Source organism: Micrasema longulum, unplaced genomic scaffold (assembly GCF_059751315.1).
Source record: "Micrasema longulum isolate JH-2025_06_02 unplaced genomic scaffold, ASM5975131v1 h1tg001016l, whole genome shotgun sequence".
NCBI lineage: Eukaryota > Metazoa > Arthropoda > Insecta > Trichoptera > Brachycentridae > Micrasema > Micrasema longulum.
Genome location: NW_028278204.1, coordinates 319,806 through 347,541, shown reverse-complemented (window position 1 = coordinate 347,541; position 27,736 = coordinate 319,806). Strand labels below are relative to the sequence as shown.

The following is a 27,736-nucleotide window of genomic DNA, read 5'->3' as shown; positions in this document are numbered from 1 at the left end:
GATAATAATTGTACCTATTAAATTAGCGTATCTTGGACTACTGATATTTTTTTGAATTAAATGAAAGTCACTATATGTTTGTCTGCGTTGCGTCCTTTACACAGCACGCTGCCCTAGTTCTTGTTTGTTCAATATAACATTTTGCAAATTGTACAAAAGACATTTATTTGTTTTTAAAGTCAAATAAATAAAATCGGTAAGTGGAGATTGGCATTAACAAATGCTGAAAATACTATTTAATATCGAAAAAAAAAATTTGCTACGTGAACGCGTAATAAAATAAGGAACATATTGGCATTACTCATTTTTTTGTAATGGTCTATTAAACATACAAGAACTAGGGCAGCGAGCAATATAAACACAACACTGATAGCGTCTTTTCCGTACTGACAAGGAACCTAATTTCTCTGATTAACAAAGAGACCGATGTAACAGTTTTGTCCTATTACCACCTAAAGCTAGGGTTTCCTAGGACAGCGGCGCCCGTATTTTAACGGCCGTAGTGAACGGTGATGCGGTGGACAGCCGTCGTAACGGTGACTAGAGAGTGGTTTCCTAGGAAAACGATGTTGATAACATCGTTAAAAAATAAAAACACTCTCTAGTCACTGTTACGACGGCTGTCCACCGTATCACCGTTCACTACGGCCGCTAAGATACGGGCACCGCTGTCCTAGGAAACCCTAGCTTTAATGTTGCATTTTTTAAATGCAAAAAGTTGGATAGTGTTCATTGAAGTCATTTTATGATCTTAACTAATTTTAAATATTTTTGAATTTAGTCGTTTTTGTTCTAAAGATACGACATGTACATAATATTAATAATAATAATAAAAATGTTTGGATAATTTATACAGCGCCATTTTTGTGAAAATCACATCAAGGGCGCTGTACAATAAATAAATATCCCAACACGTCTTGCAGCTACAGAGCGCATGGACGGTTGGGATTCTAGTTCCTCGTCTCCAATTATGATATATTACAATTGTGTTATCACAATATTAATATTTATATATGCGCTAGATAACAGAACGTCTTGCAGCTACAGAGCGCATGGACAATAAGAAATCCAGCCCCTATTTACATTTTTATTTTTAAATTTTTTATTTGACAATGAAGTTTAGAGTTAGAGTGATATTTTAAAAAAGAAATAAAAAGCAAATTTATAAAATTAGAAGTTAGATAACAACAAGTCTTGCAGCAACTGAGCGCATGGACTGTTGAAATTCTAGACCCCATTTACTAAATTTGTATATTTGATAGTTGATAACATTTAGCCGTTCTTTCATCATTCTTCTTTTTTTCTGACCAAAGATTTATGATGCGAATGTGTCTGGTTGTAGAAGTCGAGGAAGGCCGAGAAAGACATGGCATGATCAAGTACAACAAATTCTTGAAAGTGGTCATGTGAAAAGTCGGAATAATCGACGTGCGTGCATGAGAAGATGTATGAATGTAAAGGAAGCAAAGGAAGTGTGCCAGGACAGAGTGGTGTGGCGTTCTATCCTCTCTGCCTACCCCTCTGGGGAAATGGCGTGATGGTTAGTTAGTTAGTTAGATAACATTTACATAATATGATAAAAATAATATGATAGCTAAAATCACAAAAAGTCTTGCAGCTACAAACCGCATCGACAAATGGAATTTCAACAACAGAAGAATGATTTTAAAAAGTTAATAATAAAAAATAATTTCAAAAAACGCATTAATAATAATTTTATTAATATAAATAATAATTTGTATTGTATTGATGTAAAAATTGGCAATGATTGGCATTCCGTTTTTTTTTTTGCAACGAGCTCACGAATTGACCTATGTGAGAAACAGGATGTTATTCGTAGGTATGTTACGAATTTTAATTATAACAATTATTGGCGATTAGAAAATATATAAAAAAAATATTAGCGTGTAAATAATAACAACGTAATGCTAAATGCTATTACTAAAAGTTGCAGACTCTTTGCAGACGATGCCTTAATATATATATCGGGAGAAAATTATAAAACAATTATGGACAGACTAAATCATGATATTAATTGTGTATCACTGTGGCTAAAAATTAATAAATTAAAATTAAATGTTAACAAAACTAAATATATGAATATAGGAAACAAAAGAATAGAAATTACACCATCAATTGTAATAGAAAATGAAAAACTTAATGAAGTCACTGAAATTAAATATTTAGGTGTAATGTTGGATTCAAAACTTACATTTCACCAAAACGCTAAGATGGTATTAAATAAGATTGCAAAAAAAATATCAATTTTGGGAAGGATCAGAAGATTTATTGATAAGGACTCCTGCAAAACTATTAACAAAGCAATTATTGAACCACACGTTAACTACTGTAGTAGCATTTTATTTTTATCAAACAAAGAAAACATAGATAAACTAACTGTATTACAAAATAAAGCCTTTAGAATCATTTTGAAAAAAAACAGATGTACGAGGGTAAAGTCGATGGTAAATGAAATAAAATTATTAACATATAAACAAAGAATATTTTACAATACAATGATATTTGTTCATAAAATTATAAACTCTAATAAAAAAATAGAATTTTGGAAAAAATTGATCGGAACCAGCATGAACACTATCACAATACTAGAGAAAAGAACAAAATTAGACTTCCATTTAGGAAAAAGGCAAAGTCACAAAATTCGATTTTATTTAAAGCAATTAAAAAGTATTACGAAATGGAAAAAAATATTTATGAAGAAAAAAACATATCAAAATTTAAAATAATGGTCAAGACATATGTGATAAACAATTTATAAATTAAATATATTTGCAATGTTATTATTAGAACACACATAACAATATGTATGATATGTGTGCCCTACTTTAAGATTTAAATAAAAATAAAAAATAAAAAAAAAAGTTCATTTAAAATCTAAAGTTTCTGTCAAAAACTTCAGTGGAGACATTTTCTTCCTTTTCGGAATGTTTCTTTCATGCAAAAAAAATATGTACGAGTATCTTTCACGGAATTTTCGTTTTAAAATAATATTTTTAAATTATTAAAACTATGTTATTTTTAACGTGACAGCTTTTTTGATGAAAATATGTCCCCCCTTGATTTTCATTTGAGGTTATTAGAAGCAAACTTTGAAATCGCCATTAACTCTTAAAAGACTGTGGTAAATAATCCCTTTGCGCGCGGTGATGTAACATCGTGTTGCCACTAGTAAAAGACGGAATAATTTAAAGTTCAAAAATTAATAAAAAAAAACATGGAAACATACTGTTTAATAATCCCTTTCCCATTATTTGTGCAAATAAACATATAATTTAGCCCTGTTATAGTCAACTAAATTAATAATCATAAATACGCCGCTCAGATTACGCGCGTGCGTTTCCCATCACTGTTATCAACCGGCTGAAATCTGAATCTATTTTACACTTTACTTACTTTTGTTTTTGTCTCTTTTACACTAACACCTGCCATAGAACAGCGTTTCTATCTTCCTTGTGATGAGTTCTATCTTCGTGCTCTTTCTTATACATATGTTGCTGAATTAGCGGACACCCTTTTTTCGCGTAGCGAGGATAAATATTTTTTTGTATTAACATCCAGCATAGTTGTACAAAATTCACTTTCCAAATCCGGTGTGAAAATGTCCGTTTGAAGATTACAAAAAATACGAATTCATCATTTTAAAAAATAAGAGAGATATATCAAGTCTTGTGTCCTATGTCGACTAGTGTGACATCACAGCCACACAAGAGTTGAAGAAGTTACTTGAATATTTGCGAAAAACTTTGAAAAAGTATTTTGAGATTTCTAATAAGAAAATATCACATTTCTTTAATATTTTTTCAAGTAAAAAAAGTCTATGAAATACTGCCCCGTTAAAAAATATTTTTTTGCTAGTTATTAGTAGCATAAAAAATATTTTTTAAATTTGTAATTTTGAATTCCCTTAAAAACGGTCATTCCATTGGCAACGCCCCTAATGCGTCACGATTTATGTTTATTTTTTCTGACCATTCAAATTTGTTAAGAACATTGTCACAAATCTTGAAGTCACAACTGTTCACCATTCTGCCTACGTTTAAACATCCAAATTTCCTCAACTCTTCCATCTGTTGACTTTTGTGAAGTATACGAGCTGAAACATTAATCACGTGGGTGAGATTCATCCGGCTGAGCCAATTCACCTACTAGGCAACGCCAGAAAACAATTTTTCAATTTGTATGCTCCTATTTTTACCAGTTAGTTAATTCAACAATGTTTTAAGTATGTCCAAATGTTTGGAGACTGGCTGGATTTCCTCCCTAGAGAGTTATTTAGATCTAAATTTGTTGCAATCGAGAGGGAAAACATTTTTGAAAAGTCTCGAATTTTAAACAGAACTACCATTGTCCACACGTTAAGAGCAATTTGAAGGACAAAACATTGTTCCGAGACATTGCCACCGAGATAGACGGGCAGGCTATCTCCGCGAACAATGATAACCCCCACCACCACGCGTGGCGGCATTGTTCTCGTGTGTAAACGCACGAACTGGATTTAAACGAGAACGTGTCACTCCCGCACATTTTTATAATTTGGTTCGTTCTCAAACAATACCAATACATCTTGGTAAAAAATAAATAGTATTTTTTGTGAAATCGCTCATAATCAACGCCGTCTTATATTTATTGTCGCTGAGTCTTATATAAAACGGTAGGTGACTCTAAAATGCGGTGCATTCGATGCAATTTCAACAATAAACACGGTAATCAGATAGGAAAAGACTCATGGTATTATGATTAGCATTTTGTAAATGTAAAACAATGCTAATCATTTAACATTTAAATGATTAGCGTAGCTAATGCTTTTCGCATTTTACAATGATTTCACGATTCTAGCTATTTATTATGTTACAATATGTTTTTATACATACAAGTGCAAGATATATAGGTTTATTGGTCAACCTTGACATAGCCAAGAGTGAAAACCCCAGAAACGTCATGATGAAGCCTCGTCATTTATCATCACGTCGCATGTACAGAAGAAGCATTGGTCCATTATCCGAAACTATTATTTTTTACACTCAGACGAAACATCAGTTTTTACTCTTAACAAACTGTGCTTAAAAATGTCTTTGCAAGCGGTGTTGTTACATCGTGTTACGTTAAGCAAAAGACGAGATATTTTGAAATACAAGTATTTAAAAATAAAACAATGCCCATATTCAGTAGTTATTTTATTTTATTAACATAAACGGCAAATCTACCTTTTACAAACATTTATAATCCTAACATATTTGGCCTCATATATATATATTTTTTAAAACATAAATTTCAATACACCCAAGATTTATCAAAAAATAAATAAATATTTGATTAAATTAAATAAAAAATAACAAACAAAAAAAAAATGTGTAAAGCTACACCACTTACTCGGTCCTACCTACTTGGCAAGTTAGGTTGTGAAAATTTCAAGAGAATCTGCCTGTGTTTATATTTGGGTTATACAAAACTTTAAAGTATATTTTTACAAGAAAAACCTCAGGAAATAACTGTTTTTATCTTACTTTCGTTCACTTTAATTTATTAATGTTACGATTTTGAAAAGAACAGCGTTTCAAAATGGCAAAATCGTATGATTTCCTTATTTTTTATCATGCTAACGTTTTTTGCGATTTCTGGGTTCGGTTGAAAATCTATTATAGAAGAAAATAATTACTCTAATGTTCGCTTCTGTTATTTCAATTTTAAATCGTTTCACGCTTAATAAAATACCTGATATAAAAATAACGAAAATTTGTAGTTTCTGACTGTTTTATTGTAAATTTTAAAACCCACAAAAAGTAAAATTGGGAAAATTTGACCTTTAGGTTATAAAATACACTTAAATATTTTCAATCACAATTGCAAAATAATTATTGTTTCCGATTATCCAATATACAAACGAATGAACTGTAGACGTAAAGTTTATTTTTCCTTGAACCACGTTCTGACAGTTCAATTCAATGACATTGTAAAGAATAATAATTTAATAATTGCATCCAATGACGTCAGAGTCACCATGGAAAATAAAATAATTATTGTTTAATGTACAGAGTGGCTTTTCTTGGAATTAAACTACGATCAAAATCTAATGATGAAATGTAAATTTAAAAACGATTAAGGCAGGCACATTTTTTCATAGCTATTGTTGGCAGAAATTTTTATTTTGCAGAGAGTTTCAACTTTGCTAAATCCCCCCCTTGAAACCTAGGGCCCCGATCGCATCATAAAAGAAACGAACGGAAGAATTTAAAGTGAGTACAATTTCTATACAGTCCACAACATTATGTTGTTTTTCTTTTTCACATCCGCTCCTAAGTGGAGCATGTGGACATCACTAGTTGCCTCCAGGAGATCCTATCGCCAGATCGTCATTGAGCGTGAGCCTGCAGGTTTAAAGAAGAGGCAACTTGGGTTGAGGTTCTTCTGAGGCATGCACAGCACGTGTCCAAGCCAGGTCCACCACCACATCTTCAAGACGCTCGTTAAAGGAGGCTGCTGCGTCCGTTTTTGGACTTCAATGTTAGTTATAAAATCGAACCACCTCATACCTAATATTTTCCTAAAGCACTTACTCTCAAAACTCTGAAGTTTGGTGTTCTGAGCTTTGGTAAGGTGCAAAGATTCGCACTCATATATGAGTACTGACATTATATAAGAGTTGAATAATTGGCGTTTCGTTTTGACCGAGTATAGACTAGAGTTCCAGACAACACGCATCATGTTAAAAAATGCTCCAGCAATTCCTTGGCGGGTTGCGAGCTCTTTGTGTATGCTTCCATCCTCAGTTATGTGAACTCCCAAGTATTTAAAGCTGTCAACTTTCTCGATCCTCTGTCTATTATTATTGAAAGGCTGATAAAGGTCAGTAATAACATTGTCGGTAACAGTAAGAACAGTGATACCATTCCGTTATCAGTGTACGAAGCCTGAAATTCGTATATAATGTTTACGTTTTATGGTGGTTAAGTAAATAACAGCATTTATCGATACTATTCCTGGATGATTACCTTTCTTTCCCATCCTTCCTTTGACCCATCCTTATGGTACTTACCTAACATCAAGATAGAAGATATTCAAAATTAGAAAATTCGGATTTAGAACGAAAACAAAACAACATTTTTGACTTGACATAAAATCGGATAAAAAGTGGTTGGAATCGTCGCGCGTCGTGGAAAACATTGTCATATTTCTAAGTTCATTTTGTGATCCAGTGCCAGAAATTGAAGAACATTCACATCATATTTGTATCAACCCCCTTTGGTAAAAAGCAGTACAATGTAATTGCTCCAAAAATATTTAATGATTTATTGCCAAATATAAAGGACTCAAATTGTAAAACAAATTTTAAAATAAAAATAACTGCACATATAAATAGTGTAGCGAGAGATTTTTTTGAAAAATATATGTAAATCAATAAACGTAGTACTTTATATAATTGGTACACATATTATTTATATTTTTATGTATTTCATTGCTTTATATTTGTTTTATTATATATTATACTATATTGTTTATGTTTAAGTAACATGTATTCTTGGCACATATATATACTTTATATTTGTATAATAATGATTATTAATTTCTTACATTTGATTAGCAGGCAGTATAATAAAGTAGTTTTAGTTTTTCATTTTTATGTTATTGTTTTATTAGTATAGGACTACTTACGCTCTAAAGATAAAAAATCTCTATCTTAGAACAAGCTGTGCCATGTTAGATAGAGACAATCATAAACAGAGATCACTCCGTTTTCATTTTACATTAATTGGTTTTATATAGATTCCCTGTTATTAAGTATGTATATATTTTTTTTGCAATAAATTTATAAATAAATAAATATTAAAGGTAGGTTTCCATTCCATGTTCCTATCCTTTCTCAAATATTTCCCAATCACAAAATTGAATGAAATTAGTTTTCCATTTACAGTTCGCTTTTTTGTTAACAGTGGTAATATGATATTTGCAGAAATTAAAAATGCATTTTTTAATCATTAAAAACACCATTGAAAAAGTGAATGATCAGATATTGTTACGAATAAAATGCATTTGTAATGTCAAGGGAACACCTTCATAGACACCTAATAGTCATCAATCATTTCTCACTTAAAATCTATTTAATTCGCCTTACACAAAAAAAAAACTGATTTTTTGCTCATCATTCGTTCTAACGAGTTAACAATAATTGATCACAATTTTATATATTTTTGTTTCGTATTAATTACGAATACGCATGGCCCAGTTAATTCAACCTCGAATCAATAATGATTATTAATTAAACTCCATTTTCTTGTCTAGCATGTCTACTCAACGTATTTCATATCCGCATAAGTTAGAGCATATGAATTCTACTAAAATAGCCTTCAAGCTTCTGTGTCGGCTGCATAAGAAAATATTCAAAAGTGCGTACGGTGTTATTTGAATAATGGATAGAGTTCCTCAGCTCCAAGGTGTTTGGTCAGCTCATTGAACACTGATAACATAGGGAATAAGAGTTTAGTGGACTGTATAGAAATTGTAACTCACTTTTAAAGAACTTCCGATTGTTTCTTATATGGAGCACTTCACTATGGCTGAAGCACGGATGCTATCGTGTGGATGATGATAAACTGTGTAATTTAGTCTGTTTATATAACACTTACTTCACTTTGTACGACATATGCTGACGCAGAATATGATAAAGATTCATCAGAGAGACAACTTTTCACATGTGACTTGCTCACAGGGCGGTAGAAGCACAAAAATTTGAAATAGGAAGGATTTGGGAAGGAATGGGATTTTTACAGTCTTAAATGAGCTTCCAGTACATAAAATTTAAAATCAGTACTTAACATAGATACATGAGATTATTTTTGCAGACACGTTTTATTTTAACATATTACAACAGATATGAAAAATATTTAAGAGAAGGTAATATAGAAGTCTGGGCATCTACAGGGCTTATGACCTGTCATTGGCTGGTTTAAGTGGCCACTTTACACACTGTATAACATTCACCATTCTGCCCATATTTGAACATCTATATTCCTTCAATTCTTTCATCTGTGATGTTTGTGAAGTTAAAGAGCTGAAACCTTTATTTATCAACGTTTTATTTTGTTCAAATTAAGGTAATGCGATTTCTAGACTTGTGATAGACTCTGATAGACTTGTGATTTAACAATAGACAAACATATTGCAACAGAGATGAAGAATATTTAAGAGAAGGTCATATAGAAGTCTAGGCATTTACAGGGCTTATGACCAGTCATTGGCTGGTTTAAGTGGCCACTTTACACACTGTGTAACATTCTGCCCATATTTGAACATCCATATTCCTTCAATTCCTTCATCTGTTGATGTTTGTGAAGTTTATCGATTAGACGAAATTGCATAAAAATATCTAATAAAATATGGGCGAAATAATCTTAAAATAATTTGTTTTAATCGTTGTAATTAATTTGTAATATCGTAAGACTTTTTTGGTTGACAGTAATGCATTTAATAAATCAGATATGCTTTTGCAACATTTCATGACGTTTTGTAATCTAAAATGCATGATTCCGACATGATCTAACTATATAGAAAGATGCCCACGATATCCTTGTTCAGATAAACCTTAATGTACCTCGCCGTAACTTGCGTACCAATTCTGTTGTAGAGGTATTGTCATTATACTCCACTTGATAGTAGCTATTTGTTAGTTTATGTCAAACATATTTTACTGGAATAGATTTAATGGATTTAACGGATTTAACGGATTTAACCTCGACTTTATCGACTTCTCTTGGTTTAAAATCTTCTCCTTATATTGCTTTTCAAATTTTAAAGATTACTTGCTATACTTGTTATTCCTTCTTTATTTTTTCTTTTTTCTCTTCTGCATTGGCATGTTTTTATACTTTTAAACTACTTTTAATTACTTATATTATGTATGTAAATAAAATCAATATATTGCTGCCCTACTATAATGTGTCATTAATTTTGAAGATGTTTTTAAATTGACCTAAATTTACTGTCTTATATTTCACTTAAAGATTCTTCTCATCGTTTCTTTGAATCCCTTAAAATAAATATGTGTATTGCCACTTAAACCAGCCAATGACAGGTCATAAGCCCTGTAAATGCCTAGACTTCTATATTCCATTCTCAAAAATGTTTTCCCTCTCTGTTGAAATAAATTTTAATACAAACAACTCCCTAGGAAGGAAATCCAGCCAGTCTCCAAGCATTTGGACATAATCAAACATTGTAAAATTATTTTATTTGTTTATTCCAATTCCTTGAGGTTATTTTTTTTTCTTTTATTCAGGAAACATACAGCACAGTTACAAAGTTTGATATTTTACACAATTTGACTTAATTCTAATGGACCAGTGAAGATTCCATGTTATAAATCAATTATATGTAAGGTAAATTATGAAAGTATAAAAAAGAGAAGGAAAAAGAAAAACATAAATGAAAGTTGTTTAAAAATTAAAATTTAAGTGAAAAAAAGATATTTTAAAGTTTGCAGTTTGTAGTGAGTATTTAAAAATGGAAATAATATTAAAAATGTAGAAAATTTCTAAGAGTAATTAAAAATTAAGAATGGAAATAAAGAATGAAAAACATGCTCAGATGTAAAAATAAAATAAAATAGTAATAACATTTTTTAAAAAAAAGGAAAAACATAAATGTATGTTTACTTCACAAAAGTCAACAGATGGAAGAGTTGAGGATATGTGGATCTTTAAACACGGGCAGAATGGTGAATGTTACACAGTATCTAAAGTGGCCACTTAAACCAGCCAAAGACAGGTCATAAGCCCTGTAGATGCCTGGACTTCTATATTACCTTCTCTTAAATGTTCTTCATCTCTGTTGTAATATGTTAATTTAAACAGCTCCCCAGGGAGTTGAATCCAGTCCTTGTCTACAGAAGTTTGGACAAACTCGAAATATTGTTGATAAATTACCTGGTCCATGAAGAAGTATAGGAATTGAAAAAATAATATTTTCAGGCGTTGCCTAGTATGTAGGTGAAATAATTCAATTAGATGAATCTCACCCGCATAAATAAAGGTTTCAGCTCTTTAACTTCACAAACATCAACAGATGAAAGAATTGTAGGAATATACATGTTCAAATATAGGCAGAATGGTGAATGTTACACAGTGTGTAAAGTGGCCACTTAAACCAGCCATTGACAGGTCATAAGCCCTGTAGATGCCTGGACTTCTATATTACCTTCTCTTAAATGTTCTTCATCTCTGTTGTAATATGTTAAAATATTTATTAATTATTTTAACCTCATCAAGTGTTTTCGTCTGTCTAAAACACTAATATTTGCAAAATTAATTCTTGTCGGAATCATGCATTTTAGATTACGAAACGTCATGAAAAAATTGCAAAAGTATATCTGATTTATTTAATGCATTACTGTCAATCAATAAAGTCTTACGATATTACAACTTAATTACAACGATTAAAACAAATTATTTTAAGATAATTTTGCCCATATTTTATTAGATATTTTTATACGATTTTGCACAATTGATAAACTATTAAATAAAATTCAATTGCATAACTGTTTTTTTATGAAATCACATGTGCAATGGACAAAAGATGATTAATTTATGAGTGAGGTTATCCAAAACATCATCAAACGCGTCATTATTTCGCATTTTGCATTCGATGGTTCACAGAGCACTGCACTGAAACGATAAATGCAGCGTATCTCGAAGTAAGATGATCAGTCTTACGCTTCAAGTGCCGTTCCAAGGACAATAGAAAATTGCAGTAAAAGCGGCCCCTCCAAAAACCCGAGAACCGACTTAGCCTTTAAAGTACAACAATACAACAAACCATCACGCCGTTTCCCCGTAAGGGTAGACAGAGAGGATAGAACGCCACAACACTCTATATTTGCATACAGATCTCGCTTCCTCTACATTCATACATCTTCTCATGCACGCGCGCCGATTATTCCGACTTTTGACATGTCCTTCTTCAAGTATTTGTTGAATTTAGTAATGCCGTGTCTTTCTCGGTTTTCCTCTATTTCTGCATCCATCAACATTTGCATTGTAAATATTCTTAGCCGTTCTTTCGCTGTCCATTCGTTCTACATGTCCAAACCAGCGCAGAGCTCCTTTCTTGATTTTGTCGATAATTCTTGTCTCAGCCTTACATAATGTACGGATCTCAGCATTTGCGCATCTATCGTACATAGTTTTATCACACATTCGCCTGAGAGATCGCATTTCGACAGCATTCGGCCTACTTTCATCCCTGTTTTTCCAAGTCCACACTTCGCTCCCATACATCAGGGACGGGACCAGGACTCCGTTGCGAACTGCCAATTTTGCCTCTTGTGACAAACATTTATTTGCCAAGGTCGATTTAAGCGCACCGTTTACTCTGTTCCCGGCACTGTGTGAAAAACCTCCTTCTAGTCACTGGGCCGTACTTATTAGATTTCCTTATACCAAGTTTTCGATGTTACGTCTTCTCGGTACTTTTTTACGGCGTCGAAACGTGGACACTCACCCAAAACACTTCAAAAAGATCGAAGCCTTTGAAATGTGGTGCTACAGGAGGATATTAAAAATCTCCCGGGTGGATAGAGTCCGAAACGATGATGTTCTCCGACGGATGGAAAAAGATAAAGAGGTACTGAAGACTATAAAGAAAAGAAAACTTGAGTACTTTGGGCGTGCGATGAGAGGCGAAAAATATAAAATTTTACAAGTCATTCTACAGGGAAAGATTGAAGGGAGACGCAGTGCAGGTAGAAGGCGCATCTCTTGGCTTAAAAGCTTGCGCGACTGGTTCCATTGCAGCACTCAGTCCTTGTTCAGGGCAGCTGCCAATAAAGTAAGAATCGCAATGATGATTTCCAACCTCCATCGGGGAGAGAACCATAAGAAGAAGAAATACCAAGTTTACATTAAGAAATAACTATACCCGGTTTAACTATTTATAACCGATATAAAAAAAAGCTTACTTATAAAAATATTTATTACCTAGAATAACAATTCACAGGTTATTTCATGCCCATTTTTTTAAACAGTCAACACTGATATGTGCGCGTGCGCACTAACTTTTATAACAACACAAACAAACGTCAAAGTCAAATCGAGACTACTGTCGTTCGCATTTATGGCTCTTCTTTCTATGAAATTCCTCTCGCTTTTTGGCGCGTTTCATGCTTATGTGATATTGGCGTTTTCTAGAAATCCATGAAGTCCTCTGTCACCAGGCGATAGTATATCATATTCTGTACCGTCAAAACTTTACACATCGGGAAAAGGTTTTCGTAGTCATTTTGACAAGTTATCACGTTGGTTTTACCTGCTAACATTTTCAGGAATCTAATTTGTAATTTTTTTATCCTATTTGTATACGTTGTAAATGTTAGCCCGTAACAACTCACTCCATATGATATAATTGACTCAACCAGCGCATGAGTTTCCACCAACAGATACTCACACTGTAGTCAGAGAAATTAGAAGGAACGTACCTTTCGCAGTTAATATAGGCCTTTTACATAATAAACAAGGCAAAAAAATATGCAACTCCTTTATTTAATAAAAAGTCAGATTCGACTTTCCAACCCTGTGCGCCGATTACACCACAGGGTAAATAAAAGACCGACGCGAGGGTCTAATTCTCCAGCTCGTAACAGTCGGAGATAGCTGACTGATTACTGCTACTTGTAATAATCAATGTGAAAAATGTCTGATTGTTGTTGTATAATCAATGAAATAATGATATTTATTTATTATTATTTTTTTATATTTTTTTTATTATTTTACATATTTATTACAGCAATATACAAGTAATTATTTATACAACAAATTAATTCAGTAGTAACAGTAAGCATACATATTTTTTATTTTTGCTGTTGGTTCATCTAAACTGCCTAACTAGGGATAGTTTCCCCGTTCTAAGGCAGTAAATTATGTATTTTACAATGATATTTAAAAGTATTTACAGTTTTATCATAATGTGTGCTTTTTCAGTCTTAAAGGTAAACAATGAATATCCAGAGAAAACATAAATAATACCAAAATCTCTATATCCTAAGTCCCAAGTCAGTACTATTAAAACAAGCAACCAGCTTACGTCCTTCTACATCGGACAACAAATTCTCTGACTCCCTCCGACCAATATGGATTAAGAATGCAGTTAACACCTTCCTCAGCCTGGCAATCCCACCACATTTCCACGAAACTGGGATAAGGTTATATACCCTCGGGCCTATATAATATTGCTGCCTTTGAGCTAAAAAAGTATTGACTCCTCTCTGTAGAATCAGATCCTTATTGGAGTGTCTAGTATTATGAACATGACAAACCCTTGCGTATTTTTCCCTGTTGAGAGGTAAAAGGTAAAATAAAAAGGTAAAAAAAAAATTATATTAAAAGGTATATTAAAAGGTAAAATTATAAAAACGTGTTTGACCTAGAGACCCAATGCTATATATTATTGCTTTTGTTCAATTCTACGTAGGTTAGTAAAAAAACAACATTGAGTTGGGGATTTCACCATGTAAGTAATTTCAAAAGTATGCAAGAAGTTTTATTTGATTCGACCATGGGTTAGCATATTATAATTGAAGTATTTTCAAGATAAATTCCTAATTGGATTTTACGACCTCGTCAAAGAGTTGATTCACTTACTTTCGACAGTGTCATTGTAATGTTTTTATGATAAATTATTCCTTATATCTAGTATATAAATAAAAGACCAGTGAATCTTTCATCTACAAATTAGGAATATCCAGTGACCAGTTTCATCGCTTTCGCGACATCTTTGAGACTGGTATCTTTATTAAGGAGTTTAATGTATCTATACAACACAGAGATAAGGATAGATAATTCAAAATCATATGAAAGTAAATTAAATAAAGTTATTTTTATCTTAAGAATCTTTATCAGAATTTTATTTGGGTTCACTAATAAGATGATATAATGCTATTTTAATGAGTTTAAGTATTTTATTTTTAGTGTCCCATCCTTCATGTGTGTGATTTTTTAATTATTATTTCTGGAAAACAAAGGGTAAAAAGGTCATTAGTAAAAATAAATTACAATAGGTAAAGTAATGAAGAATTCACGTGTGTTATCTGTTCATTAAGTCATTCTACGGGTTTATTTTTCAATTTATTAATTTCGAGAATTTCTAGTTTGATTATATCAATGACCTTTAAGATAAAAATAACTTTATTTAGTTTCATATAATTTTAAATTATCTATCCTTACCTCTGTTTTGTAGAAATTCATTGAACTCCTTAATAAAGATACCAGTCTCGAAGATGCCGCGAAAGCGATGAAACCGGTCACCGGATATTTTAAATTTGGGGATTAAAGTTTCACTAGTCTTTTATTTGTATAATAAATTACAATGAACTTCCATCAAGAATTTTCATTTACAAACTTAAATGTTTTATTACTTAATAATAAAAATGTTTGGATAATTTATATAGCGCTATTTTCGTGAAAATCACCTCAAAGGCGCTGTACAATAAATAAATATCCTAACACGTCTTGCTGCTACAGACGCATAGACGATTGGGATTCTAGTTCCTCGTCTTCAATTATGATGTGTTACAATAATGATATATATGAGCTAGATAACAGAACTTCTTGCAGCTACAGAGCGCATGGACAATAAGAAATCGAGCCCCTATTTACATTTTTATTTTTAAAATTTTTATTTGACAATGAAGTTTAGAGTTTAAGTGATATTTTAAAAACTAAATAAAAAGCAAATTTATAAAATTAGAAGTTAGATAACAACAAGTCTTGCAGCTACTGGGCGCATGGATGGTTGAAATTCTAGACCCCATTTACTAAATTTAGATATTTGATAGTTGATAACATTTACATAATATGATAAAAATAATGCAATTTTTTTTTTCATTTCATTTCATTTTTTTTTTTTGCACCACAACAGGCCAGGAGGCCCTATCACAGTGGTGAATTACATCACAAAGCACCCAGGCTTGAGAAAAATCACATTTTAATTGTTGTGGAATCGAACCCGGAACCTTCCGCGTGGGTCAAGCGTCTTGACCACTACACCACGGAGGCCGCTATATGATAGTTAACATCCCAAAAAGTCTTGCAGCTTCAAAACGCATCGACAAATGGAATTTCAACAACATAAGAATGATTTTAAAAAGTTTATAATAAAAAATAATTTTAAAAAACGCAATAATAATACATTGAGCAAAGAACTAGTAAGTGTGGCAATTAAGTGAACATGTAACAGCACAAAAAGTAAAATATAAAAAACTAAACAAAGATAGCATTCCTTAACTTATTATTAAGGTTAACAAGACAATAGACGATACTCAAACTCCTTATATCATTTGTATATAATATATTTATGTTTGATAGTCACATAACTGATATAAAAAATAAATCAGTCAAAATGTTGGGATTCATTCATAGGACAACAAAACTATTTAAAAACCACAAATCTTCAATAAAATTATACAAGTCTCTAGTAAAAAGTAAAATGGAATACAGATCAACCATTTGGAATCCACATTATAATAAATAAATATGTGTTGCTGAATCTGTACGAAAAAAAATCTGAGACTTTTATCACAGAAATGTCAATTGGGTTCCACACTAAATAGTTATGAAAAGAGACTCCAACACTAACTACAAAACTTTAGAAACTAGACGAAAAGTAAATGACTTGTTATATTTATAAAAGATTGTAAATGATAGATTGGACAGTTCAAAAATGAGTGTTCCTAATGGTCATACCTCGAGTAACCCAAAAACATTCCACATATATCCATTTAAGAATATTGTGTCCTTCAATCCAAAGTCAAGAATGTGCAGATTATACAACGCCATTGAAAACGTAGAGATCGACATTTTTGACGCTGGGTTGTTTAGGTTTAAGAAGTGTATACAAAATGCGTTTTTATATTGATATATTAATTTTGTACATTTAATTTTGATGGATTACATTGCTGGTTTTGTTTCAATGCATATTTTGTTTAATGTTTTTACTAGTTTTATATTGATAAATGAGTTTTTTTAATAATTTAATTTTGATAATTTTTGTTGTTAATTTCATTTAAATACGTATTTTACTAATGTTTATTTTATTATTGATTCGTACAATTTTTTCAATTTTTTTCAATTTTTACAAAAATTTAAATTCAACTTAATCATTTATTTTGCTCATCACAATTTTCCAATTTTTCATATGACACCCACTGTTTCAATGTGGGTAAAGTTGCCACTTGAACCAGCTTATGACAGGTCATCAGTTCTGTAAATGCCTAAACTCCTTTGTGACCTTTTTTAGGGTATTTTAATTTAATTTAATTTTATTTATTTATTTACTTGTTTTTGCACCACAACAGGTCAGGAGGCCCAATTATAGTGGTGAATTATATCACAGAACACCCAGGCTTGAAAACAATCACATTTTAATTTGTGTTCTCACCGGGAATCGAACCCGGAACCTTCCGTGCGTCAGTCAGTGAGTCAAGCGTCTTGACCACTAAACCACGTCCCTGTTGTAATTTGTAAATCTTAATGATTCCCAAAGGAGTGAAATCCAGTATTTTGTTTACAAACATTTGGACAAACTCAAATATTGTAAAAAATATCATGTTAAATTAATGTTATCAGGTTTGCAAATCAATTTTAAAAACTTTTTTTTTAATGCCTTCAATGCGATTCTGAACGCTCTTGCGAGGGTCAAGATAGCGTTGCTGGGTTCAATTTTTTCATTTTACCCAGAAACGTGTGCAATTTTACGTGGTGTCTCATACTGCATGTTTTGATGAGCAATATACGCATGATATTTTATTTAGTTTCCTGTCAACATGTACAGTGTGTTCTTTAAACCCTGTCACATCCGAAACCACGATGATCAGTATGGGCAAGAAGACATATTAGCATATTAAAAAAAAATAGAACGAACAAATGTATTTTAAAGAAAATATTTAAAAAAACAAATGGTTGCGTACTTCTGCAGGGGAGAAGCGAGGGGGCGCCGCCGTGCGGTTGACGGTATCTCAGACTCCCCCCTCCCCCCTCCTCGTTTCTCCCCTGTAGAAGTAAGCAACCATTTGTTTTTTCAAATATTTTATTTTTAAAAATTTTTTTCGTTTTAAAATGTATTTTAATGTGCCAATATGTCTTCTTGCTCAAACTGATCATCGTGGTTTCGGATGTGACAGGGTTTAAAGAACACCCTGTTTGTATTGCATCGCGTCCAAAAGATCGCTGCGTTTAGGGTAAACTTGTTTTTCACACAACGCAATATATATTTTGGGCAAAATTAATAATATTATGTTTGGTACGTGTATTTGTACACAAATCTGGATTTCTCCCAAGGGGGAATAGGTATATATTTTTTTTATATCCCTACAGTTTTCTCGTGTACAGGTTTCTCGTTTAGTAAGATATATACAAAAATCAAAAATGTTACCTGTGTGGATATTCGCTAATAAGCGGAATGGGGAATGTTGTAGTATCTACTTAAAGTGGCCACTTAACCCAGCCAATGACAGGTCATAAGCCCTGTAAACGCTCGAATATCCATAATCCTGAATTTGAAAAAATTCTACCTCATCTCTGTAGGGATATAAATAAAAAAATAATAATATTTTTTATTTATTTTCAGATCATGCTACGATTTCGGAACAATTTACCTTCTCGTAAGGCCGAAGAAAGGAAAGGAGCCGAAACAAAGATTGGAGGAAATCTTTAGCAACCCGGTAAGTCGGAAATATAATTTTTTAACCATCAGGGATTATTAAACTATGTTATCAAAGTATGAAAACATTACAACGACAACAAACCATCATTATTTTGAAAATACAATTAAATTTTCTGAATCCATTACACATATTTTTATCAATATTCGTAGTATGTGATATTTTCCTACCGACGACCTTACTTCCATTGTTTTAGATTATTATTTTATTTCATAACCGGCATTGACGTCCTCTATTAGGCCAGGCAATTAGTAATTCCCTTTCATCATATTTACATTTATACTTAATAAACTTTTAATCGCCTTAACTTTCTCAAATCCAAGAACTTGTCTAATCTGTTCTTTATATTATGTACAAAGTACCGTCTGACGACATGGTCATACAAACATCCTTACTTCACGGAATTTGAGCATGCCGGTTTAGCAACAATATGACTCAAAGCGGTTTCCATTTAATCATTAAGAAATGCATATGAATTATTGCAAAAACATCGAAGTTTACGTTGATAATTCGATTTTACATACTTAGGGAGCTACTTGTTACAAAAAAATAAAAAGTTGAATATCTGACAACTGTTTCTTTTGAGACACATCATATTGATTATTTCTTAAAGTACATATATTAAAATATAATAAAACAATTTTAAAATGTGTTCCCACAGAGTCTACAAAAATAATTATAGCATTTCAAAAAATGTATTAAAACTGTAACAATGTGCCCCACACGGGGGCAAGTTGTTACTAGGTTGGGGCATGTTGTTACGAACTTAAACAAAAATCAAATATGTATGTAATTATTAACAATAATATATAGAATTATTGTTAATAATTACAACTTATGTATTGTTAATAAACTTATGCTATTATATCAGAACAGGTAATGATATAATATCATAAGTTTATGTATGCTGTAAACTCCTTTTCCTGATCGACAGAAAATATTTGCCGAGGTTTGTTGTAACCCACTATGTTAGATGTGGTTGGACCATTCTATTGACGTTTGTAATGTCATAAAATTTACTTTGTCTGCTTCGGCGGCTCTTCAAATAGATTTTTTTCTGTTACTTCTTTAGCTGCTCTTTTGTGGGTCTCCTCGGAAATTTTACCTGTATTGTTTTTTTATACGTCTGTATCATTGTTATATAAAATCTCGAACAATAATCATAAACGGTTTAATAATTTTATATAAATATGCCATTTGAAGTAAAAGGGAAACGTTGGGTAGCTAGTTGTTACAGTAACAACTTGCCCCCCCATTTTTATAACAACTAGCCCCTCTGACCCAAAGTAAAAACAAATTGTTAAAGCATTAACACGGAAGGTGTTATTATTTCGATCGTTCATTTTACTTCTACCCAGCTCCACTCTCCATTTTGTAAAGCCTTTTTGAACATTTTGTCATTTATAATTGTTTTAATAGACCGTGGAAGTAGGTTCTAGATTTTAATTGCATAATACTCAAAATCCCTTTGCCCGAAAGTGGTACTTGTTAAGGTTAGGTTAGGTTACACTCCGTATTTAAGTTTATATATATTTTATGTGCACCTATACTATTTATATTATAAAACGTACAATAAAATAATAAAAACATAACATAAACTATACATTCGTGGAGCAGTTTATTCAATTTTGGTTTGGGCGAATGAGACAGTTCATTTTACTTCTACCCAGCTCTACTATCCATTTTATATAGCCCTTTTCAGCATTTTGTCGTTTGTAATTGTTTAAATCGACCGTGGAAGTAGGTTCTAGATTTTAATTGCATAATACTCAAAATCCCTTTGCCCGAAAATGGTATAAACTTGTATTTGTTTAGGTTGTCTTTGTGTTGAGGATCTCGTGATAGTATTATTTGTACGTGTTGTGTTGCTGGGGTTATGCCTTTTAAATTATTATGAAAATAAAACTTTGTTATCGGTGTTACACAATTTTATTATTTTACAAGAACACAACTATAGTTTCGGGAGAGCACTCCTCCCATCGACGGGTGATATAAAATTATATCGTAAACACAGAATATTGTTCACAATGTCATAGAATCTAACTAAAAATAAACAAATCAATCAGTGAAACTTAGAACAGGGGGGTTTTTTCCCTTATCTAAGGTGTTAGCTTATGAATGGATAGTTATCCAAAGTACAGCTATGAAAACATGATCAATGAGGGACAGAAATAAATTCGACTTAATGTCCTGCCAAGTTTGAGATTAGCATTTAGCAAAAATTTACAAATCTGCTTTCCTTCCATAATTTTACTTTTGTTTGCTTTTATATATCTTGATATTTTTATGTTTTTTCACTATGTATTTTTGTATAATTTAATTTAGTACGTACTATTATTTGGCATATGATTTATTGATCAATTCTTATATTTCTTACTATAGTATTGAGTGAGTTTTCAGTAAACATATCAATTATGTTTTTATATTTATATTATTTTTCGGTTGATTTCAATGATACTCTAATTTTGTTTTTTTTTAATACTACTATATTTGACTATTATTTTGTTGATTTTAATGATACCATTATTTTGTGTATTTGATTATATGTGATTCTTAATTTGTATAATTTATATTTTACAAATTATTTCTGATTATCTTTTTTGCATTGTATTCTTTGGAATTTTTTAGATTATTATTCCATTGCATCACATGTCCTTATAATTAAATATAATTCATTTTACTATGTAATTTTTTTGATTGATTTGGAGTTTATTTTGTAGAACTCCATATTAAAACTTAAAATATAAGAAATCAAACACTGATTTGAGTCTACTGAACACATTATTTTATTTTTACAAATATAAAAATAAAAACTTCGTGACAATTGTTAGGGCATTTTCAAACAAATGTCATTCGAATTACATTTGTTTGAAAATGCCCTAACAAGGCCAAACAATTGTCACGAAGTTTTTATTTTTATATTTGTAAAAATAAAATAAAGTGTTCAGTAGACTCAAATTAGTGTTTGATTTCTAATATTATAAGTTTATATTTGTAATTTTATTGTTTTTTATTGTGGTTTGACACGGGCATAGCTTCAAAAGCCTTAATAAGTTCATTAATATTTAAACTACTGTAATTTTGAATGAATAAATAAATAAATTTATTCATTGACAAAAAATATATATATATATCGTTCCGTCAAGAAAACTCTTATTGATAAACGACAAAAATAATTAATTAAATAACTAATTTCTTCTTGATACCACGTGACCGAAGGTAAAAGCTAGTATAACAACAATGTTTTGAGTATGTCCAAATGTTTGCAGACAGGCTGGATTTCCTCCCTAGGGAGTTATTCAGATCGATTTTTTTGCAGTAATCAACATATTTTGGGTCTCGGATTAATGTTTATCGCAGTGACCACTCATCGAGATAAAAACTTGGGTTTCTGATTATATTTTTCGCCCGAACAAGCATCAATCTTATTACCGCAAATACAGTTTCATAAAAAAACTGCAATGAAATTGATTTTTACTTAATAGCTCACAAATTTTAAAAAATTATGCAATTGTTTCTTATAAATTATTGGTCGAATAATCGTAACACTAATTTCTACTAATCATTCTAATTAAATGTATATTTTGCAAGCATCGGCAACTGAAAGTGATACATTGATTTGATTGATTTTTCAAAATTAAAAAACGCACAATATTATGTCAGTACAGACATTAAATAATGACACAAATCATCATCATTTTCATTCCGCACCTAATGGTGCAAAGGTCACTTCATTGGTTCATCAATCGTAGCGGATCTTGATCATTGTTGATTTCAGAGAATTTAAGTTGTGTATAAATATATGTTAAAAATGCTTTTTTTCGTAGGACTTTTTCAACGTACAATACAAAATTTAAAAATATAGATTACACAAACATCACTCTGTCACATTTAAAATTTACACTAAAAATGTATGATGTAACTTAGTAGACATTATAATAATAAATATGTACATCTCCCCTCCCCTCCTTATCCTCTCTTCAAGCATTTTTGTCCTTATCCCGCCTAATTTACAGTAACTTAATGTTCTTAAAATAAATATTTAAAAATTTGATTATTGAGTACATGAAAATAACATTTTTATATGTATAAATTGTATGTATTTATTTGATATGTAATATATTTTCTTTACCAACTTTGTATACTATGTGGAAATCTGTTATTAGTTCTGAGTTTATACACTATATCTGTTTGTTTACTAAAAATATGTATGTAGAACTGTTGATTTCCCGAATAAAATAAAATAAAATAAAATAAAATAAAATAAAATAAAATAAAATAAAATAAAATAAAATAAAATAAAATAAAATAAAATAAAATAAAATAAAATAAAATAAAATAAAATAAAATAAAATAAAATAAAATAAAATAAAATAAAATAAAATAAAATAAAATAAAATAAAATAAAATAAAATAAAATAAAATAAAATAAAATAAAATAAAATAAAATAAAATAAATAAAATAAATAAATAAAAAAATAAAATAAAAAAAATATAAAGACAAAATATATTTAAATGTATTTCAACGGAGAGGGAAAACGTTTTTGAGACGGGAATAAGGAAGTCTAGGCATTTACAGGGCTTATGACCTGTCATTGGCTGGTTTAAGTGGCCACTTTACACACTGTGTAACATTCACCATTCTGCCCATGTTTGAACATCCACATTTCTTTAACCCTTAATCAACAGATGGACAACAGAGAACGACACACGCGAAGGAATTTCAAAATTATAAAACTTTAGAGCCTTAATAATACGATACTTGCATAGTTTGATAGAATATTATTAAATACTTCCTCATTTAGTTTATCAGTAGAAAATCCCACAAAAAACTCATTCACTCAAAACAGGCCAGATCATCAAAAGATCTCGATAAATTGAATTAAAACTTCTCAAACTCATGGCGAATGAAACCAACTTTGTTATTATTTATCTGTTTACACGGCTCGTCTTTTTGTACGGAATAAAATAGGTTAATTCCTTATTCGTGATTGAAACATGAAATAACAATCGCTGACTCTATTATTCGCCAAATCAACATTATTTTGACTTTTTTCAACCTTTGATCAAGCTTCTTACTCAATAATCTGACTATTGACAAAATTCCAACAACGGACAATGAAGTATGGCGAATTTGAGAACGAAGCCCAGTTTTCAAAACAGAGTTTATATAAAATAAAATAAATAAAACAACTTTGTTTTTTCATCGACCGGTTTCAAAGCAAACAAGCTTCTTCGTCAAAAATCACAAAGACAAAGTCCATAAATATAATAAATCTGGAATATACCAATTAAATTGTAATGATTGCGATTCAATATACATTGGAAAAACTAAAAGAAACTTTAATATTAGAGTAAAAGAACACTTGAGATGCTTAAATAATAATAATTTTTCTAAATTCGCAAATCATCTGATAGAAAATAATCATAACTTTAATAAAGACACTGGATTAAAAGTACTTCATGTTGAAAATAAAATATTCAAATAAGACAACTTAGAAATCTTAGAAATTAAAAAAGCGATTCATAATAATAAAACATTAAATAATAACCAAATAAACAATATTTCTTTTAGTCCTCTCCTGTCTTACTTCGAAAATAATGATATCAAATTACCACCCGTGTAAGGGACAATTGACTTGATTCATTGGGTCCACGTGTAGTATTTAGTGAACATGATAAAAAAAAGGAATCGATTCATTAGTTACGTAAACTTTGACGAAGAGGCTTGTTTGCTTTGAAACCGGTCGATGAAAAATAAAAATTAGTGCTTAAAAACAAAATTGTTTTATTTATTTTAATATAATGAATAACCACAAAGTTAGTGCTTCAAATATAAACGTTTTAATAGAGTTTATATTATTTGATGTGGCGATAGTGCAGAGTGTTGCGTTTGCAAGCGCAGTACGTGGCGCGGGCAAGGTGTCCGCGCGCGATTTTACCACGCAGCTTTAAAAAACTAATTGGTTTAATGTTTTTAAACATAAAATATATGAGGCGAACTTTATTAAAAGCAAACTTAGAAATCCCACTAAAAACGGAAAATGAGTTATTGATGCTAAAATAAACTATACAGGTAAACGTCGTTTTGCGCTGGTTCGATTTACGCCAATTCAAAATTTCGGTCAACGGTTCGGCCGACACCAGACGACAGTAGGGGCCGCGATTCTAATAGCAGGCACACTTTTACGCTTTGTTTTATTCTATTACCGTGTACACGATCAACTGATTGTGTGTGTGAAATTGTTTCGGAGTTAGTTTTCGTTTTGTGTTTAATGAAATAAAAAGGTATGATTATATTTTTTATTTTATTATTATTAAAATTAAAACAATATTAAAATATTTGTAGTTTATGCCATAATTCTGCAATAAAGGAAACAACAATCAAAGCAAATGAAATTAAATGTTTTTTCAAAAAAGTGTGAGAGTTTAATTTTGTATCGACGAACTGGCGAGTTAGTATTAATTATAAAAAAAAATAATCATTCATATGAAGAGATTATTATTTATTTTATAAACGAATTTAAACTGTATTTATTATTTACGTTTATAATTTATTTCGAATATATACAGGATATATATTGAATAAACGTGTTAGATTGTTCTTAGAATTTCGACACGGAACTTATATTTATTTTCCATTATATTTGAGCTCATTTTACGCCGATTTTTTTTACGCCGGTGTCTCTCGGAACGAAACCCCAGCGTAAAACGACGTTTACCTGTACATAAATACTAATTACCTTCTAACCTAAATTAGTACTAAATGCACTCTTGTACAAGCATTACTACTACCCATTCTAGATTACGCTGATGTTTCCATGACTGATTTAAGCTGTGAGCAACTCGATAAACTTGAACGACTTCAGAATACATGCATAAGGTACATTTTTGGTCTTAGGAAATATGACAACATTTCTGATTATCGTAGGCAACTGAAATGGCTCAAAATTAGACAGCAGAGAGACTATCACTCCCTCTCACTTCTGTTCAATGTACTTCATAGTCCTAATGCTCCTATATACCTGCGTGAAAAATTTCAACGCTTATCAGTTCATGGTTTACCTCTTCGTTCTCATTCTCAAGGCACTCTCTTAATACCCATACACAATTCCTCTTTCTTCTCTAACTCATATAGTGTCCATGCGGCTCGACTGTGGAATCATCTCCCATCCACCATCAAAGATGTTACTACATTATCTCTGTTTAAATCACGTCTGAAGAAACATCTCCTTTGTCTTCCTTAATCTCTCCTCCTTTCCTTTTTCCTCTTTCCTCTTTTTTCCTTTTTACCATTGAGTAATAGTTTTGATTTAAGGTAATTTATAAAAAATACGTTTATTTCTATTTTTATATATTTTTGATTTTTCAATCTTTTTTTTCTATTGAATGTGTTCTGTAACTTGAATTATAAAAATAAAACTTTTATTTTATTGGTTGGTTGGAAGAAATTGCCATTTGGCAATAAGCCCGCCAATGTACAAATAACTTAATGTACAAAAAGTTAAATAAATAAAAAGTAATTAAAATTAAAATGCTTAAGTAAAAATAATGCTTCCTACGCCTACGTTTGACTGTTTTCTTACTTAGGACTTTATACACCGTTTCAACCGTTGCTACTACGCACTTTAGAAACTATTACTGTCCAAACTAATTCGAAAAAATACTGTACAAATCTTTGATCAAACCTGATCCTGAGCATCAAAAGTAAATCGAAATCGTAAAGGTTATAATACGTCATTTGAAAGAAAAATTTCTGCTCTACAAGACCTAGTGCGTGCTTTAGCGTTATACAGGGTGTTCTTTAAACCCTGTCACATCCGAAACCACTATGATCAGTATGGGCAAGAAGACATATAAGCATATTTAAAAATATATTTAAAACAGATTTTAAAAAATAAAATATTAAAAAAACAAATGGCTGCTTATTTCTGCAGGGAAGAAGTGAGTATCAGCCTCCCTTCTTCCCACTCCTCGTTTCTCCCCTGCAGAAGTAAGCAACCATTTCCTTTTTTTTTTTTTTTTTTAATTATTTTAATGTGCCAATATGTCTTCTTGCTCATACTGATCATCGTGGTTACGGATGTGACAGGGTTTAATGAACACCCTGTATATATTATTGTATTTTATTACGAGCCTTCAAAATGAAATGTCAAGTAGACGAAAGTGAGCGAAAGTTTTTGTTCGCGTTCAATTGAGGGAATAAAGCTGTCAAAACTGTTTGCGATATTTGCGCAGTGTACAGTGAAGATGCTATGAATTATTCGCTAATTCGTTGTAGAATAATGAAGGAGAATAGCATTATTGACTAATTAGTATTTTTTTGTTGTTGTTTTGTCTTGTTCACTTCATTCACAAAAAAATAGACACATCTTATGTTAACACTCAATACATAAGTATGGTATAATGTTTTTTTTTTGTTTTCATTGCCGTTCCTCTTAAAAAAAGAGACGAGCTCTTATACATGAAAGAAATACAAGTATCATTAGAATCAACATTTAAGAAAATACAAAATATTGTCATTTTTCAATAGTCCCAAGGTCTTTTGTCAAGCTTTTTTTGCTATTTATATAATTTACAAACCCAATTTATGTATTCATAATTTTAATGCCTTTGTAGTGGAATCTTTTCGTGTGACTGAATAATAATCTTGGATTTTGATATGGAATGAAAGATTTCATCTTACACTTTTGCGGCGTTATTTATAAATTTAACAACTCTCATACATAATTATTTATTTATCTCTCTCTGAATCAATTATACGATACGCCATAATTTCCTGGGGGTTATCAAGTGAAACTAATATTAATTTTATTCAAACCTTGCAAAATTCTATGATCAAATTGCTACTACATAAAGATGTATACCGCCAGAGACACAATATTTCAATATCATTGATGTATAAATCTGTAAATAAATTATCTGTTAGGGCTCTACTTTGGTACAAATTAATTTGTCAGCATGCGTCGCACTCCGAGTATAAACTCAAGTTGGTACATGATTACAACACCAGGT

The 27,736-nt window shown here is 31.0% G+C and overlaps 1 protein-coding gene across 1 annotated transcript in view; it reads left to right on the top strand.

Annotated features, from left to right (window-relative positions):
- Nucleotides 1-27,736, top strand: part of LOC148277541 (fatty acyl-CoA reductase 1) — a 99,823-nt gene that overhangs the window by 27,524 nt on the left and 44,563 nt on the right. Inside the window, exon 3 of the mRNA XM_088232757.1 lies at nucleotides 18,628-18,721. Within this exon, the coding sequence (XP_088088883.1) occupies nucleotides 18,628-18,721 (94 nt within the window). The remainder of the gene's footprint in view (nucleotides 1-18,627; nucleotides 18,722-27,736) is intronic.